The sequence below is a fragment of the Fonticula alba genome (assembly GCF_000388065.1).
Source record: "Fonticula alba strain ATCC 38817 unplaced genomic scaffold supercont2.5, whole genome shotgun sequence".
Lineage (NCBI taxonomy): Eukaryota > Rotosphaerida > Fonticulaceae > Fonticula > Fonticula alba.
Genome location: NW_009242975.1, coordinates 2287665 through 2299906, shown reverse-complemented (window position 1 = coordinate 2299906; position 12242 = coordinate 2287665). Strand labels below are relative to the sequence as shown.

At 61.2% G+C, this 12242-nt stretch overlaps 3 protein-coding genes across 3 annotated transcripts; all 3 read left to right on the top strand.

Annotated features, from left to right (window-relative positions):
• The first annotated feature begins 264 nt into the window (after window positions 1-264).
• Window positions 265-2975, top strand: H696_03665 (hypothetical protein). The gene is made up of 7 exons (XM_009497537.1): window positions 265-691; window positions 794-1196; window positions 1380-1492; window positions 1591-1752; window positions 1847-2026; window positions 2129-2344; window positions 2454-2975. The coding sequence occupies exons 1-7, from the start codon at window positions 481-483 to the stop codon at window positions 2882-2884; spliced, it is 1716 nt and encodes a 571-aa protein (XP_009495812.1). The 5' UTR covers window positions 265-480; the 3' UTR covers window positions 2885-2975.
• A 3451-nt stretch (window positions 2976-6426) lies between these two features.
• H696_03664 (hypothetical protein) lies at window positions 6427-7206 on the top strand (the record flags this gene model as incomplete). The annotated part of the gene is made up of 1 exon (XM_009497536.1): window positions 6427-7206. One exon carries the CDS (start codon window positions 6427-6429, stop codon window positions 7204-7206), a length of 780 nt encoding a protein of 259 aa, XP_009495811.1.
• A 930-nt stretch (window positions 7207-8136) lies between these two features.
• H696_03663 (hypothetical protein) lies at window positions 8137-8469 on the top strand (the record flags this gene model as incomplete). Its single annotated transcript, XM_009497535.1, has 2 exons — window positions 8137-8196; window positions 8341-8469. 2 exons carry the CDS (start codon window positions 8137-8139, stop codon window positions 8467-8469), a joined length of 189 nt encoding a protein of 62 aa, XP_009495810.1.
• Window positions 8470-12242: the final 3773 nt, after the last annotated feature.

The window sequence follows — 12242 nt, the reverse complement described above, 5'->3', positions numbered from 1 at the left end:
CCCCCCCATTTGCCCCTTCTCGCGCAATCCGCCCCTGTATTCAGAGTGGGAGCCAGACAGGTGCAAGATCGTGCCGGAACCCAGTACACGGCAAGGTTTTCGCGCTGGAGAAACTGCGTCCTCGCTGGGACTGCCCAACTGCATGTCCCCCCCCCCCACTCCCCCGAGCCCCCGCGCCCCCGAGGGATGCACACGAGCCCCTCTCCCCTCCGGCGTCGGACGGGGGTGTTGTTTTTTTGTTTGTGACCACGCAGCCACCCTCAACCCCCTTCCCCTGGGCGCGAATCTTTGTCAGGATGCGCTCCGACACTGAGTTGCCTTGCCGCGGCTTTTGTCACCTTCTTCCTCCTCTCGCTCCCCTAGCCCTCCGCACCCTCGCCCCTCTTGTCCTCCCTCCCCTTCTTGTCCTCTCCCACTTCCACACACGTCTCTCCCCCCTCCCTCCCCCTGTCACCTGTGTCTTTCCGCCCACCCCGAGCCATGGCCAGCACCGCGCTCCTTTCGCCGGGTGGTCTCCCCGGGCACTACTCAACAGGGGCATCCTCCACTGGAGGAGGCACAGGCATGATGTCCGCTGGTTTGGCCGAGTTGGATTCCTTCGAGTCGCTCATCCTCCTGTCGATCGAGGAGCTCCTGGACAAGTTCCCCTCGCCGCCTACCAACACTCCCTCCTTCGACCCGGAGCCAGTTGGTGCGCCATTCAGGACGTCCTCTCTTCCCTACCTCACCACGCCCTTTCCTTGTCTAACAGCTTCGCCGCCCCCCCCCCCTCTCCCTTCGCCCATTCGCCCAGTTCCCGCCAGCATCTCTTCAAGCATTCCTGGGGCCGGGGCCGTTTCCGGAGGCTCTTCCTCCATTTCTCTGGCCCCTGCGACTGGCACGCCCGAGCCGGCTTCGTTGGCCGTTTCCGCGACAGCTGCCACAGCGTCTCCCGCTGGCGGCGCTTCCTCCCCGGTGGCGCTTCCCTCGCCCGGGGCAGCCTCCTCGTCCACCGGCCCTGCAGCGACCGTTGCCGGGGCCACCGCCGCGGCACCAATCGCCTCCTCCGCGGCTTCTGCACGCGCACCTGGGCCGTCTCTTTCTCTGGAGGTCTCACGCAGCCTGGATGTCGCCGCTCCGGAGTCCCCGTCATCTGCGGCGCCCAGTGGGCTCCTCTCTCCCCAGCCGAACCGAGATTATGAGGATCTCCTGCGGCGGTGCGTATTGCGTCTCCCTGTTCCCAGCCAACCCCTCTTTCCCCCCTCTTCCCGCCCAAAGAGCACACACATACACGCCCATATACACACATACACACACACACACACACACACACACACACACACACACGCGCGCGCGCGCGCAAGCATTCCATAAACTCACGACCCTCCCCACACTCCCAGCGCCACCAAGGGTGTCATCGGACCGAAGGAGCAACAACTCCTGTACAGCTACATCTATCAGTTGTCACCAACCTCCTACAATGCCATGCAGTCGAAGGTCCTCAGTGACGCCAGTGCGTATTCCTCGAAGCCCAAGGGCCGCTCGGATACTCCTCCCCCCCCCCCCTCCCGCTCGCTGACTCCCATCCCCCCTCGTTGCCCTGTCCCCCAGAGAATCCCATCCTCCGAACCCGGAATTCGGTCCTCAGTGACATCGTCAATCGTAACTCCGGTCCACCGCTCGCCGAAGTCAGCAACTACTACATCAACTTCAACGGCATCACGGCCCCCATTGGCCAGGCCATTGTGGAGAAGATCTTCATCCACAACAAGAGTACGCCTTGCCTCCGGGTCTGTTTCTTTGTCAAGCCCCCCCCCCCTCCCCTCCCCTCCGCCTCTCTGACCCTCCCTCCCGCCTGTCCATCCAGTGGGCAAGGTCAAGTTTAAGTTCAACCTCCCTCCGCGGGATATTCGCTACGACTTGGAGGTGACCCCCCTGTCGGGACGAGTCAAGTCCTCCGGACGCGGCCCGCGCGAAGAGATCATCTTTAAGCTCACCTGCAAAACCACGGTCCACATCCAGGACATCATCATCATGGAGGTCGAGGGTACATCATCACGAGCCATCACTCCCCGCATGTCCAGTCGGCCGATCGTGGTCCCTCCTTGACACTGACCTCCACCTCCCACCCGGCTGTGACACCGAGCAGGCGGGCCGCATCATCTCTTCTGTCTGAACATCCAAAGTGAGCCTTCCATGTTCGGCATGGCGATCTCCACGATTGAGCTGATCCCGGATCAGATCTTTGCCGAGCACATCTTCGAAGTCCCGCCAGTACTGGTCACTCTCAAGACCCTGCTGACGCAGCACAATGGCTACTCAGCGCCCGGGATCTTCCGCCTCTCAAATGAGGATGGTGACACGAGTGCGTTCCTCTCTCTCTCTCTCTCTCTCTCTCCCCCCCCTCACCCTGGACATGAGCTTCCCCCCCCCCCCCCCCGCCCGGTTCGCATACTCACCTACGCATCCCGCAGCCACCCTCCTTCGGTCGCAAATCAATCGCCACAAGGGCGACCCCCAGGGGATCCAGGTGGAAGATGTATATGCGGTGGCCAATCTGATCAAGATTTGGTTCCGCGAGCTCCCGGCATGCATCTTGTCCGACCTGCCAGCTGAGGCACTTGCATCCACCGATGAGGCTGCCTGCTACGAGGCCCTTTGCACTCGGGTGCCGAACCCGGCTCGGTCGATCGTCTTCTGGCTCCTGGATCTCATTTGCCAAGTGGCACTCTTCAGCTCGGTCAACGGCATGAGTCTCAAGGCGCTGGCAAACATCATCGGGCCAAATCTTTACTTCACAACGGGCAGCTCGGCATTGCCGCCACTCGAGTCGCTGCGTCTGTCGCAGCAAATTGCCAACTTCGTCTTTGCGCTCCTGTCCAAGCGCGCGAAGATCCACTCCTGAGCGTGCACCACCCCCTGTTCACGGCTTTTCCGCATCTTCCCCCGGCCCTCGCCTCTTCAAGAGGCATATAGACACCCCCCCCCCCTCTCTCTCTCTCTCTCCCCATATCTTTGTGTATGTATGTAAGCCAAGCTTGTCGATGATGGTGCTTCCGATATGGACTCTGCTGTGCTTTTATGCCGATCGGAGAACGGCACGTTGAAGTGAGGTGGACTGGGAAGGGGGAGATTTGTCGGCCTGGGATCGGGCGGCCGAACGTGACATACTCGCCCTTTGATCATACGACGCGGTCCTCCTGCTATTGGCCCCATGATACAACTGTGAGGACGAACATCCCGCCTTATTTTCCGGCGATATCCCGTCCCTGAACTTTCACAATCCCCTGTACATGACCCTAAGAGCATACCAAGGCCGAGCCCCTGGCCGAAGTGGCGAAGCTGGACGCATTCTCCAGCCTCCCGAAGACCGGGCGGGTTCGCTCGGCATTTTCTGGGACCACGAGGGGGGAGGGGGCCTTTTCGGCCCGTGCCCTGATGCACACTGGCCGGGTCGGATCCTCATGGAGGGGCGAGTCAGAGGAGCCCAGAGCCAGCTCCCCCCTCTCGATGGGCTTGTAGGCCGTCTTTGCCTGGTCTTACTAGCCCCGGGCGCCCGCAGGTGCCTCGGCGTCTCGGGAACAGCCAAAGCCGAGGGAAGGAACAACCAAGCTCAGCGGAGGATGGGACAACATTCACCGCCTCATTCTGTCCCCCACCCCCGGCCAGGACCGAAGACCCGAGGCCTGCCAGGCCAGGCATGGGGAGGGTAGGCCTGCTGCCTGAGGGAGGTCCATGATGACACTTCTGGCTGTGTGTTCCGACGGTCCGCGTGGCCGGGGGCAACAGTTTTCGAGTTCTCCCGGCTACTTCCCGAAGAGGACCACGGTCGTTTTTTTCCGTCCTCCACATCTCCCAGGGCGAGGCCGCGGTAGCATAGGGAGCGACGACGGAATGTGTCTGGGGAGAATGGCCCCTGTGAGTATCTTAGTGTCTCCTCCCTGTGCACCTTGTCAGGAGGGCGATGCGCCATGTTCACTTCTCGGCTACTTGCCTCTGTCGTTTACCAGCGGTTGACATTCTTCTGCGCTCGGCTGTGCTCGCATGGCCCCAGCAGCGGGCTCAGGAGCCCGAGGACCCTGAGCCTGATCATCGTTGAAAGGGTGCCTGTTGCCGCCCGGTTGCGTTGTTTCGATCTGTTTCATGACCCCTCCACCCCCTGGCGACCCATGCCCCAGCGGGGCTCATTCTTGAACGCGTGTTGAGAAAGGCGTTTCCGGCTCCTGCCGGAGGCTAGTTCGCGTTTGGGCTTGGCCCTCCTGGCTGCCCGATGTGATGGGCTTTGCTCCTGTGGAGCATGGGGGGCGTTCCCGTCTCCTCTTTTTCGGATGTCCTCCAGGCCGGCGACCATCAGGGTCTGCGCTTGGTGGGAGGGCATGTAGGCCCCAGCCGGCTGGCCGGCCGGCCGGCCGGCAAGCGTGGCATGGTCGGACCCTGTCCTTCGGCTTTAGGAGTACTCATTATGGCCCAAAGTACGGGAGAGGGGCCGGCCCGGCGGGTCCCAGGCGCCGGTTGTGCCCCGCCTTCCGCCGAGGGATGTTTGTAGGTGTGGGTGTGTGCCGTGGTGTTCTCGTCGCTCCGTTCGTGGCCGTGATCCCGGATCCCTGTCCTCGCCGGTTCCCTCCCTTTCCTCCTCGGGGCATGCCCCAAGTTGGAGTTCAAGCATGATCGGATATTCCGCGGGTGTGGGGTTCTCCCGGGGATGTCCCCTGGAGTGGACCTTCTCCCAGGGGCTTGTGCCTGCTCCATGGAAGCGCCAGCCGGCCCCGGGGCCGGCCTTTCCGGCCAGCCCTGGCCGTCCGAGCCGGGGATGCCTGAAGCAGCCAACAGACTATGTCCGGCTGAGAATGGCACCTGCATTGTTGCAGATTCCTCGTGTCGTCATGTTGCTCCCCCGCCCTCGCCCGAGGATTTCCATCCACGCTTGCTCGTTGACGGGGGGGGGGGGGCAGGAGCCCAAGGTTCATCTCAAGAATACTTGCGTCTGGGATGGAGATTTCGCTCCCCCAGGAGGGGGAGCAGTTGACATTGTGTTCCCAGGCCCCGCGCAGCTAGGCCGTCCATGGCGCTGGTCTAGTGCACCGGCCCGAGTCTCGAAGTTCGTCTGCCGGCCTTCCCGCGGTTCCTGGAACGGCCTTCCCCGATGCAAGGGGTCCACAACGTGGGAGGGGAGAGGACACTTTTCCCCGGGGCCAGGGTCGCGTGCCCCTCGGGGGCTGGACCATTCCAATTCGGCCCGCTCCCCGATCCTGCCCTTGTGCCCATGAGGGGTGGCGCGAGTTGCGGACCAGTCGCATGGACGAACAGGGAGGTGCCTTCACCCGGGTGCGGTATTCTCCTCACTGTCCCCCCCCGGCCGTTAGCATGGCGGAAAGGGAGGGAGATGCGGGGCCAAAAGAAAATGCGCGCGCCGAGCCGAAGCGACACCAAGAAAGCCCGAATGGCGTGTGTGTGCCCCCCCCCCCCCCCCCCCCCCCCCCGGTACACACTCCGGCCCGCCGTTGGGGACCACATCGACAACGGGCTCTCCACGCGGCGGTCCAGGACCTAGGGGCGGGCAGGGCCCCGGCCGGTCTGGACAGACGGCCAGGCAAACAAACTAGTATCCGCCCCCTACCCCGCTTTTCCTGCCCCACCGGGAGGGAAAGGAGGGGATGGGCCAGAGGGCCAGGACCGGGCGCCCATGTTCCCGGAAGGGCAGTAGCCGGTCCACCGGCCCGGGTCGCGGCCCCGACCAAAATGTGGCGCACTGCCGACAGACCCGCCATTCCCTTGCAAATACCCGGCCCGTTTCCCCAAAGTGCGGCCCCCCCACGTTCCAGCCATTTTTTCCCGCCTCTTGCCTCGCCCTCGCGGGCACTCTGGCGAGCTCATCCCCGGACGGTGTTCCCGGACTGGGTCCGGCAATTTTCAAGCTCAGGGCCGCCCTCCGAGAGAGGGAGGAATGTTCAGGGAGATGCGCTTGCTCGGTCTCCAGCCGCCACTACTGCGGCCGAGTTTCCCCAGGCGGTTCTTTCTCGCCCCTTAGCCTCTTGCCTCCTGGAGAGAGGCCCGGGCCTTGGATTTTGAGCGCACATTCGCTGCCCGAAGTCGTGTATGGGGCCCAGCCGACCGGGGGGAGGGGGGGGGCGCTCGTTTGGGTGATAATATGCGCGCGCGCGTGCGTGCCTCTGCGTGCGTGTCTGTGTGAGTGTCTGTGTGAGTGTCTGTGTGAGTGTCTGTGTGCGTGTCTGTGTGCGTGTGTGGGTGGGTGCGTGGGTGTGTGCACGCGCGCGGCGAGGAGCGAGGGAGAGGTCGCGCGGGGCCAACAATCCGTCAGTCTCCCAGCACCCCGGCATCTCTATAAATGCCTCCCCGGTGGCCACCGAAACACCAGGTGCCGGTCAGTGCAACATCTCCTGACGTTGTTCCCTCCCTCCTTTCCTCACAGAATCTCCCTTTTCCACAATGATCAAGGCCGCCTTCCTCCTTGCCTTCTTCGCCATCCTGGCCGTCGCCTCTGGCGCCCCCATCGAGCTCGCCTCCGATGATGCCGGCACTCTGGTCAACTCCGCCACCAACCCGTGCGAGAGCTCGCTGCGCGACTTCGCCTACGCCATCCGCAACGAGTCTTCCCGTTGCAACAGCTCCTCCATCTCCGCCGCCGTGACCTACGCCAACTGCGTGGTCACCACTGCCAACAAGTTCGACGGCAAGCCGGTCGACACCTCCAAGGCCTTCGAGGACTGCTCGGAGATCGTCATCAGCCACCGTGACTGGTGCAAGAAGCACGAGCCCGAGTCTTCTGCTGCCAAGGCCGACCTCTCCTACTTCACTTGCCCCACTCGCTACCAGACCTTCGCCGGCAACAAGAGCTTCCCCAAGAAGGGTTGCGACAACATGTCCGCCGATAAGATCAAGGCTAAGTTCGAGAAGAGCTGCATCTCCGGCGGCTTCGCCGGTGTCTCTCTCGACTCCCTGTGCAACAACAAGAAGTGCATCGCCGCCATGGAGGACGCCCACGAGTGTGGCATGGACCGCTACGCCTCTCCTCACTCCGTTTGCGCTCTCCTCAACAACACCTTCTCCTTCTCGGTCTTCTGCCCGGAGGACACCGTTGGCTACAAGACCTTCACCAAGTTCGACTGCAAGGTCCCTGCTCACGCCTACGACTACAGCGAGAAGACCACCGACTTCAAGCCCATCGAGAAGCCCAAGCAGACTGGCTCTGGCTCCTCCTCCGCCTAAGCGCGCTCGCCCACTCTCTCTCCTTCCCTTTTCCCTCCCTCTAAAGGGCTGAAGAATCTTCCCTCTCCTGCCCCTTTCCGAGTGACGAAGGGATGATTTTGTGCGAGGGGAATCATGGCTCCTGTGCATTTGAGAGGGGGGGGGACATCTTCCTCCTTGTTGCTCCTCCTTGCTTCTCCGTTTTCATACCTGAGCGCTGTCGCACCCCCTCCCATGTTGCCCCGCGGTGATCCAATACACCCCAGAATATTGTCATCTCATATGTCTTCTCTCCCGATTGACAAATGTGGCCTTACTCCTCCACTTAAGGGGAGGGACTCTGCTGTCTGTGCGGTGTGCCTGTCCGTCGTCCGATGCTCATGTGCTCACCGAGTGTCCCTGTGTCTAGATATTGCATGCTGTAGGGTGGAGGAGAGAGAATAGGGGTCAAAGACCCCCTCCCCCCCACCAACCCACAGGCCATGATACACTCCCCCCTGGGTCCCTTCTGCCGCGAGATTCCGCTAACCGGAGAGGATCATGCGTTTATTGCCCTCTATTGCTGTCTCCTTTCGCCGAATCACCGTCCGGCTGAAAATCCTGATGTTTCTTCCTCTGCTTCGCCCTTTTGAGTTCTCCTCCTCCAGTTACCAGGAGAGCCCTACCTAGTCCAGGCTTTTGCCGCGTTTTCCTGGCGCCGGCAGGCATGCCACTTGTTCGGCATTTCGTGTGAACTTGCATCCCCTTCATCCTATCCTTTTCATACCTCCCTGGGTACATGGTTCTTGTTTCTCCCTCCCTCTCCCCCCCCCCCCCCCCCCCCTCTCTCTCTCTCTCTCTCTCTCTCTCTCTCTCGCTGCGCCAGTGCCATAGCTCCCTTGAATACCTCCTACACACTGACCAATCTACCGACACACTTCTTACAGATGCTCGGACCAGTGACTTTTGATCATGTCATTGGTGCAAGGTCTCCGGTCAACTGCAGGATCAACACCGGTTGCGGCCATCTTGGTTCTTCCGTCTCGACAGCCAACAAAGGCTCGACTCCAAGCCGGCTGGGCCCACCATTGCCTTGGAAGCCTGCGTGGTCTTTCCTCTCGATCCGTCGGGACTTTGCCAAGCTGAGGACTCCGAGCCAACCGCCACCAATTGTAGGATCTCCCCTGCCAGCTGGCTGAGCTAGCCACAGCTGTGACCGAAAAGGTGCACTTCCCCAAAGAGTGCCAGGAGCAGGATCTGTACCAGCCGCCAGGCGCCTTCATTGCCAATGTCCCTTGCCGATGACGACCTGGCCACAGTCTTGCTGAACACGAGCAGGAGGAGCCTGCCTGCACGAGAGGAAGATGAGCAGGGCATGGCGGGAGAAGAGCTCGGACCGGCCATCTTCTTGTCAAACGGTTTGCATGTTGCTTCGTATCACCGACCCCAGCTCGGTCTTCACCCGGAGAGGGACACAGCTTGCGGCACCACTTCGAGCATGCTCGGATGCACCATGTTCCCTGACAGATCCCTCCCCCCATCCCCAGCACAAAGGCACCAAGCTCACCAAAGTGCCACATGGCTGGTCAGCTACGTTGGTTTTCTTGGTTCATGTATCGCCATTCTCCCGTTCAGTCTGACATGCGTGTGGAACTTCTCCGCTGCCTGTATTCCAAATCCCACCAGGCTGGACTTTCCCGAGAGACACGCTGGTGGGTAACTGGGAAGAGGCGTTCTGCCTCCGATGTTCCTCTCTTTCCTTTTCCTCCTCTTCTCTCCCGCTCCCTCCTTTCCTGTTGCTGTCTATTCTCCCTTGTTTTGCCCTGTATCGCCCTCTTTGGAAATCTCCCATTCTATATGATGGGTAAGTACCCCCCTTAGACTGTGGGATTTGCGGGGCGAAAACGTCAAAAATCACGGCACAGGGTAAACACCCCCAGCGTCCTGGAGAAAGGAAAGGAAAAAGCATGGCTGGATCCAATTGCACCCTTGTGATGTCCAGCCATGAGAGAGGACCCCTGTTGGTGGTTGTCACATGTGCTTTCATCTTTCTCACAATCGCCCACACACTTGCTGGCGAGATCGCCCCCTCCTCCTTCCCCCCCTCCGACTTACAGGAGACCATTGCACCCTTGAGTGGATTTCTTGGCGTAACTCACGCTTCTCCGCCGGGCATGTTCCGCTTTCTCCCCTCCCAATCCCTTACACCCTTGCTCAATGGTCCCTCAGCCATCTTTATTTCCACTGGCGCACAGACTCGCAGAGACTCGCACAGGCACGCCATTCCCCTACAGCCTGATGCCAAGATGGCTGAATGCGCGCCTTACAGCCAAGCCCTTCTCCTGCCTCGCACCATATCCACTCTTGAGGATATTAGCTCCTCTCAAGGGGCGTGGGTTTATTTGAAAGCAGCTGAGTCGCGGCTTCCTGCCTGGCTGCAAGAGCTCCTCCGATGGAGGTGCCTTGCCCTGGGTTGAGTTGTGTCCGGCGGTGATGGGATCGTCACCGACTGTTGGACATGGTCTCTCGGAAGACGCCGCTTCATCCTGAGCTTGAGGGCCCGGTCCTTTTTTCGTTTCAAAACACAAAACAACGGGGGATGCGTGGGAGCCGCATTCACGGCCATTGGAAAGGGGGCCAGCGAGTTTCGCTCGACTGGGCCCTGCACTCAGGGCACACCCTCACGCAGACGGCCCTCCTTGTGACTTGGGCATTGCGTCCCAGCCTGCCGATCGTGCCGAAGCTTGGGTCAACAAATTTCGGTATTCAGCTCATGCCCCACGGCAATTCGCAGGTCCTTTCACTGCCTTTTTCTTTCTCCCCTGGCCCCCTAGCTGTGGGAATGACTTGAGTTGCGTTTTCAGTTTCGCACCGCTAATTTCATCCCCTCGTTCTGAAGACTTTCTCAAGGCGAGTTGCCCGTGAGATGTGTGGGCTTTGGCAGGCCATGCGGTCGAGCCAATGTGTCGCGCTCCTGACAGCTCTCTCAAGCTCTCAGTCTCTCCCTCTCCTCTCTCCCTCGATCCCTCTCCTCTCTCCCTCGATCCCTCTCTCTCCCTCTCTCCCCCTCTCCCTCGATCCCTCTCCTCTCTCCCTCGATCCCTCTCTCCCTCTCTCCCCCTCTCCCTCCCCCCCTCTCTCTCTCTCTCTCTCGCACATTCTCCTTCACCCAGCCATTCTAGAGTCATCCCGTTCATATGTCCGCTGCCACGCAATTACGCCTTTTGACCTCAGGTTGTCAGCCATCAGATGCAAGGTTCACACCTCGTCCCGCGCACCCGTAAAGACAGGAGATCGGCGATGAAGCCGGCGTTCACTTCCTTTGCCGGAGACCTCCCTCTTTCGTCTCGGGCCCCGGTCCCAAGGCCGACTTCAGCATCGACGTTTGTTGTAATGCAAATAATCCATCCTCCCCTTGCTATCTATCTTGGGAGCTTCATTGTGTGTCCGAAAAAATGTAATGTGGCGCCGGCCGAGTCTCCCCCCCACCCCCAGGAGAGTGCTTGGTGTGTAAACATGATATGGCTGGAATAAAATCCCTCTATCCTTCGACGAGCCAAAATCGCTTCATGCCAGCGTGGATGGAGACACAAGGATTGCCCCGGCGTTTGGAATCTCCGAAGACGCTCTCAAGATGCCTCGAGGGAGACCTGTAGCTGTAGGCACCTTGCCCAGGATCAGCCTTGCCGCATCGCGGGCTTTTTCGCCGGGGGCCGCCTCGGTCGGACGCATCAACATGCTGCCTGAGGAGCCAACGAGACGGGAACCAAATGCAGAGACCCTTCGTTGGCACCACATTTGTCTCGTGAGTAGAAGTAATCACGCCCAGACCCCCGATGATGACTTTACCCAAAGGCGGCTACCCATCCCCCAGTAAGCACCCCGCCACCAGTAGCGTACTTTGGCGATAAATTCCCTAGGAAGGTTTTGTCTGAGGAACATAGCTCCGAAGCGGTCGGCGGTGGGCAGGGCGCGGAGAAGGCCAGGGGGCATTCCGCGTGGGCAAGGGGCCAGCCTCCCCTCCGGCCACCTCAGCAGCCCGCTCCGCGAGCCGAGCGGGCTTGCCAGTCGTGGCGGGCATCGTGAACGGTTCATATGTTTCTAGCCCCCTCCCTCGTGTCCGCATGGCCCCCCCCCTTCGGGCCCCCAAGAACCATGCGCCGACTTGTGAACTGTGTTCTTCAAGCCGCTGGCCAGGGGACTGCCCCTGTTGTGCAGGGCTCGTCGGCCATTCTCCGGGTGCTTTCTTCGCAGACCTTTTCTCTCGCTGCCCCGTGCTTCTGCGACAAAGAAGAGGGGCTGCATGGGGAACAAGTTTCCGGCTCCGAGACTTCGACGCAGCTGCTCGTGTGTGTGTTTGTGTGTGTGTGATGTCTTCGGTGAGCAGCCATTCTGGAGGCCACAGTGTGACCACTCGGTCGCCGCCTGGGATTATGGTCCGGCCGCAATCCACCTTCCGGGACACCACCCGGCGACCCAGCCCGCCGTACCTGCGACACCCGCGCCCGCGCGCGACCTCGCCACCAGGCGACCGCCTTGTATCCCCCCTCCCCCCCCCCCTTCGGCCCCTCGCCCTTCCCCCCTGTATCAGCGGAGTAAAAGTCGCGAGACAGTTTCGCTGCCCTCTGCCCTCTGCCCGTCGGCCGCGGGGGTTCGTGGGAGATTCGCGTGGGGATTCGTGCGGAGGCCAGTGGTGGGGGGATATATCCTTTTGATTATTCGTTGAGTGCGTGCCTTTGTGCTTGTGTCCCCCTCCCCCCCCCCCTGGCCGGGGCCACTTGGTGTTGTTGGTCGTCTTCTCGCGGGGCTGGCCAGTTCCCTCGAACAGTCGAATAACCTCTACTGTTGGTTATAATTCTCTCCCCTTTACCCGTTCACCGGTGCCGGCGATCGGTTTTCCTGTCGACACACCTCGGTCTTCCGTGCCGACGTACGCCCCGGTGACCGCCCTCGCGCTTGTCCAGGATCTCGTGGAATGTTCGCCCCTTTCTTGTTCCCACCCACTCGCCCACCGACTTTTCCCACCGCCTGGAGCGGCTCGCCCGTCTCCCCCCCCCCCCCTATAAAAGCGGCCAAGA

Bases quoted from the DNA above. Each gene is read 5' to 3' on its own strand.
- H696_03665 (XM_009497537.1), top strand. From the start codon at position 481: ATGGCCAGCACCGCGCTCCTTTCGCCGGGTGGTCTCCCCGGGCACTAC. The intron at 1,197-1,379 runs GTGCGTATTGCG...CCACACTCCCAG, and splicing joins TATGAGGATCTCCTGCGGCG to CGCCACCAAGGGTGTCATCG. The intron at 1,493-1,590 runs GTGCGTATTCCT...CCTGTCCCCCAG, and splicing joins GAAGGTCCTCAGTGACGCCA to AGAATCCCATCCTCCGAACC.